Below are 6000 nucleotides of genomic sequence, written 5' to 3' on the forward strand. Positions count from 1 at the left end.
CTACACATACCAACATTCTAAAATAAAAATATGCTCACTTCCAGTCCTTCAACCCAAATCTACCTATTTAAAGGATAGCTAATTTGCTAATTAAGGGTCAAGTCTCTATATAAAAAGGAGGATCTCTTAATTGTTTTTATTGAAGCAATCCAAATGTTTATTGGAAATTATTTCTGTAAACAATTTGGCAGGTAGTAAAGATAGACTTTATGATTATTAAATAATTAAAGTTTTTATATTACCTCTTATAAAAGGTAAATAATTTTATATTACATTCAGAAAAGATAAATAATCAATTTTATAGGAATAAATAGGTTACCTACTTTTTTTCTCTCAATTTGAATTATCAAAAAAAAATTTCTTTGTGTGTCTGTGATTGTGTAAGTGATTTGGAATAGCATGTGAACATTTTCATGCCTAAAAATGTAATAGAGGTGATAATGGAGGACCATAATTTCTTGACTCAAACCTCTATTTAGAAATTTGCGACAGCCCACATTTTTCCTCATACTATTCACTATTATCTAGCTCCTTTCTGAGGGAAAATTAAAGTAAACACATTAAATAAGACTAATTTCCTTTAAATTTATAACTAAAGTTGATTATTTTTCTTTGTTGGAAATTAGTTTTTTTTTTAATTGAAATCACACACTGTCTCTGCCAAATTGGCATAGGCATCAGCTACTATGTTTTTAAATGGCTTTAAAAGTTTACAAAGAACAGAAATGCATATTGACATTTATTACAAAACAAAATGACATTTAAAGCAATATCATCTCAAGATACTAAAAAGATTTATTATATTTGTATTATATTTTCTATTCCACTTTCTAGGACTTTATCAAAGGAAATGTTCTGTTGAGAAAGCTGTAAAATAAAACTAGTAAAACTGTGTAGATACATATGGATATTGACTTAATTCACAAGAGATTTCAATGTACTCTTAAAAAACTCATTTCTGGCAGACATAATAAATCAATTGGACAGACTTCATAAATCAAAGGAAGTTTTATGCTTCCATTGGTTTTAGGTGTGTATATCTATCTATCTATTTGCAACACATACTTCAAATGCAAGCTACTCTTGAGTATGCTTTTTTTAAAATTTATTTCATTTGTATTAATGGTGCATTAAACAGTGGCTGGCATGTAATAGACACTTAATAAATGCTTGCTAATTGACCTTTTCATGTGAGCATATAGAAAATTACAAATATGATATATATCATTAGATTGTGTTTTTTTTTCACATTTTACCTACAGTGCTGAAATAGGCATACAACTATCCATAAATAAGAACTTATTAAATGATTAATTAACATTATCATTTAACTATTATGGGCACTAAACATAATTCAGAGAATATAAAACTATTTTACCTCCCAATCCTGGTCTAAGACGATTATCATAACCATCAAGAAGTCTGTCTAGAATTCTTGTAAAGATGGTAATGTTATTCTTAGCTTCATCTTCTTGAGGGTCAGCCAGCACCAACCTAAAGAGATAATTTACAAGCTGATAGAGATCTGTTTTTATATAATGTGAACACTCTGTTCTCACTCTGTTTATCTTTCTCTGTTTTACTAAGTTCTACCACCTAAGTTACTAGTGCCACCTTTTTTGTTATCACTACTATAAATACAAATGTATTTACAAACAGTGTGGAGAAGAGGCATACAGTGTTGTTGAAAAGAGATACATGACACAGTGGCTTCTTCAAAAGCTTGAAATCAAAATAGTTTTCACATTTCTGCTGTTTAATATTTTACAAACTTCCCATTTTCCAAAGTGTCATATTTTCAGATTTGACATATTACTTCAAAATATATTTTCAAATATGACAATTTGGTAATAATAATTTAATTAGATAGTAAAATTTAGCTACACTGATAGAAAATGATAATAAACATATATGTGCCATAAATAATCACTCCATGATTTGAATCTTGAATTGGGAAACAGAATTAACTCTGCTAAGGAGTAAGAATTCTATATCCTATTGTTTGACATATTTCCTTTTTCCTTGACATATTTTTTTATCCCCAAAACTACATCTACTACATCCTTTATATATGCCTCCACCCAATGGCCACATAAAATACAATATAGATATGAAGGAAACTCCACTGATCATGCTCAGGGAGTCCTCTGATGTCAGTACTGTGGGGGTGGGCTCTACAATAGATTAGCAGTGAACACATTTCCAAAGAGCTGCAGACAGTCTTAAAGGTGCAATAGCTATAAATCAGTCTACCACAACAGTAATAACTTCCTTTTCAGAGATTAAATTATCCAGCCATTTCCTGAATATGTAATATAAAAAAATTGAAATGGGTTTACATTCTCTTCAGAAAGTGGTAAAGACTTTGATTTTTACCACCAACGTTTCTATCAAAAGTATTCTCAGATCCAAAGAGACATGATTATAAAGCTTAGCTTTTTAATGCAGAACATCAGATAGATGTGAAAAAAGAACATTTGCTTCTCAAGCAATTTTTTCCTGTGCATGATTTGGAGATTTAAATACTGCCCAAAGACTTGAAGAGCATTGTTTTATATAATGTAGTAAAATCTAGTTTTTATTATCACTGTGCAAATATAAAGTTAAGAACAGTAAGCAAATATTTGATTAAATAGCAAAATTTTCATTATGATTACAATTTGTTCATTATTTTCAAAGGAAAAGATTATTTTAATTCCATTTGAGGAAAGCAAACTATATGTGAAAAAATACAAATAAATGACAGTATCCATATATAAATTGCATGACCATTACATATGCACATACACACACTCACATTAGCATCCAAAACTACCATATACACCAAAATACACTCACAGAATTGATAAATAACACATGCACATTGTTACAGGAACAAAGAAAACATTTAACTGTATATACTTCAGAAACATGCAGGAAACTATGTGTGTAAATTATTTCAGGTTCTGAGAGCCTAGAAAGTTTCTGCAGTGGTTAATTAACTTATTTAAAAACATATAACTAAGATATGACTGAAGTTTCACAAAAACCTTTTTACACCAAAATCATATACTTTTAAATTTACATTTAGGAATTTTTCCTTTGGAGCCAATATTTTACGTAACAAAGTAGTAGATATTTTCCAATTCAAAGATCAGTTTTCTTTCAACATATTTTAAAAGTAAAATACTTTGTATTGGAAATGTCTTCTTTATTTTGAACTTACACTACTATATTTTAATAAAATTGTGTACTTAGAGTGTCAAAAACATTTGTAAATATAAATTGAACATCTTGATTGTTTTTAATTAGCAAATAGAATGGTTACATCCAAAGCGTATGTAGGAATTTTATTATCAAAATGGAATCACAGTTTCTATTATTTTGAAAACAACATTCTAAAGACATTTAAGTCAAGATGCCATGCTAATATTTGTATAAAATTATTTAAATAAAATCTAAAATGAAGTTACAGAGGGCAGTCACAAATAATTATATTTTGGGGAAATGTAGGCAATAGGAAATTAAAAACATTTTAAAATAATTATTTTTCTATAATTTTGTCATTTTGAAAATGGTTTCCAAATTTACAAGATGAAAAAGTTGATTAGGAAATCAAGCTATTGTTTTATTGTTTAAGAATGTGAAGTTGTCTGCTATCTCCACCTAGAGGTTTAAGATCAAATATCATTTTTGTTTGCTGTATTGACCATTGATACAAGTTCATTAAATTTTTATTTTAAATTATGGCTTTCTATTTGACTTCAATGATCACAATTTCAGAATTGTGACAGACATAACACATTTACTCCAATACCTTATAACCTAATATTATGGTGAGAAAACACTTCCCAGGCAATTTTTCTTTCAGTGCATTTCCCCCTTTTAACTCTACTTATTCTCTCCATTGTATCTTATTGTAAAAGATGAATAACTAGCAACTTTGCAGGATATCTAACTACATGATACATTTACATGATAACTCCCTAGGTTATTACAAGGATACCTTTTTTCTATTAGATAAGAGTACTTCAAGCCACATTGTTATAGCCATTTTTCTCAATAGTTTTTTCCCTAAATTGCTGATATTCAAAACAAGCTTTCTTTTTAATTCAAATAACAAAATTAGATTAAAAAAACTCACCTTGCTGGTGCCCACACTAAGAAAACAAGAAAGACCAACTGCATAGTGAAGTCTGACAGTTTTTTCTTCATAACTGTTCTTTGCAAAGCCATGAAAAAAGAAAACAAACAACAAAATCCACTTAGAACTACATTCACTTTCCACCAACCATTTAATTTAAAAGGCTAATTTCTGTGGAACACTGAATTTAAGGAGGATGGTGACAAAATCAACGAAGAGAGTAGGGAGTGATAGGGAGGTGGTGCATTTTTTCAACACCATTAACAAGTAATCTGACTTTACTCCACTAGCAACTTATGCTATTCTCATATTTTGCGAACACCTTGTTTTGTGCAAACATGTAATTCCAGGGAACCCAAGTGACATGTGAGCTGCAGAAGGAAAGAGGAGGGGGGAAGAAAAAGGAGGAGAGAGAGTGTGTGTTTCATGCCACAACACCCTCAACCCAGACAATCACCGCAACGATAGCAAGGAAGCAAGGGGGCACAAGCCCACCAAAAGCTTGGTTCCATCATTCCTGGTTTCGTTAGAGTGCACTGCAGTTGGAACAACCCCCCATCCCCAACTAAATAATCCATTCGCGGTGTTTCGAGACTAGGTTTCAGAAAGCAGCCGGCTGGACTGCTGCGAAACGACGAACGTGTTTGACAGCTGTTCAGCAACTGATGATTACAATATGAGAAAGAATATCAGCTCAAATACTAAAGAGCCAGAAGCAATCACTGTGTACAAAGTTCAAGAATATAAAGGAGCTTGATGAATGTCTTGCTAGGTAGTGGTGGTTGTGAATTTTATTGTTGTTTTCTTATAATTATTAGGATGGCTATTCGAAAAGGAAATGAAGCTAGAGCCCCTCTTTTCCCGTACAGAAGAGAAAGGTAGGGTGGGGTTGGGGTGAGGTGGAACAAGATCAAACATGCACGTGAGGCGAAGGGAAATGGTCTCTGGTAAAACTAACGCTTGTGACCCTACCTGAAGCAGCAAACAGGACCTGATGTTTCCTCCCTTTGCCCTGATCCTGAAAGAAGGAGGCTGGAGATAGGAAACTTGGAGCGCTAAGGAGAGAGAGAAAGAGAGACAGAGACTGCAGCAATAGCAGTCGTGAAAAGGGAGCTGATTCAGAGTGGGTTGGTAGAAGCAGGAGAGAGAAGCAGCAGCCACAGTGGCAGCAGCAGAGGCGGCGACGGCGGCAACAGCAGCAGCAGCAGGAGGTGGCAGTGGTGGTGGTAGTGGTGGCGGTGGTAGAAGGAGGAGGAGGTAGAAAAGAGGAGGAGGTGGAGGAGGAGGAGGAGAAGGAGCAGGAGGAGAAGGACGAGGAGGAGGAGGAAGAGGAGGAGATAGCAGGCGGAGGAGGGGAAAGGAGCCGTGCGCACTAGCAGTGGCGGGCACGAGCCCAGGCTCTGGGAGGAGTGGGAGGAGGAGCTAGAGCCCAGGGCGGAGGGCTAATTAGCTAGACCCGAAAAACGTCCTCTCCCCGCCCCCCACCTTGTGACACTAGGAGAAAGAGAACCCTACTCTGGACCACCGCCGGCTGCGTGGCTATAGCCTTTTAGCCTAGTGCGCTCTTGAGTACCCTGGACAGCTCCCTCCTGCTACCTTATTGGGAAGGAGAAAAAAAGCCAGTACTCCTAACCCGGCTGCTCTATGCTTGTTGCAGCAGCTGTAGCTTCAAGAGGGACACATGGCTTCAAGGAGGGTTATGTGGGTGGGTGTGGGGAGAACAGATATTGGAAGAAGGGCTAGTCTGCAGGGTCTTAGATTCCCAGAATTACAAACCCCACCCCCATCCCCTTCAGATGGAGAAATGCTGATGCCGAAGAGGAGAGAGTTAAGGATTTTGGTCGATGGGATAAGATACCTATTCTGTGCCATCACCT

The 6000-nt window shown here is 34.9% G+C and overlaps 1 protein-coding gene across 1 annotated transcript in view; it reads right to left on the reverse strand.

The window, feature by feature from the left end:
- GABRA2 (gamma-aminobutyric acid type A receptor alpha2 subunit) overlaps positions 1 to 5330 on the reverse strand; it is a 125381-nt gene extending 120051 nt beyond the window's left edge. Inside the window, exons 1-3 of the mRNA XM_027836354.1 lie at positions 5096 to 5330; positions 4124 to 4196; positions 1379 to 1494 (exon numbers count right to left, since the gene is read on the reverse strand). Coding sequence (XP_027692155.1) covers positions 1379 to 1494; positions 4124 to 4194 — 187 coding nt within the window. The 5' untranslated portion in view covers positions 4195 to 4196; positions 5096 to 5330. The remainder of the gene's footprint in view (positions 1 to 1378; positions 1495 to 4123; positions 4197 to 5095) is intronic.
- Positions 5331 to 6000: the final 670 nt, after the last annotated feature.

This window comes from Vombatus ursinus, unplaced genomic scaffold (genome assembly GCF_900497805.2).
Source record: "Vombatus ursinus unplaced genomic scaffold, bare-nosed wombat genome assembly UNPS02014818.1, whole genome shotgun sequence".
Classification (NCBI taxonomy): Eukaryota; Metazoa; Chordata; class Mammalia; order Diprotodontia; family Vombatidae; genus Vombatus; species Vombatus ursinus.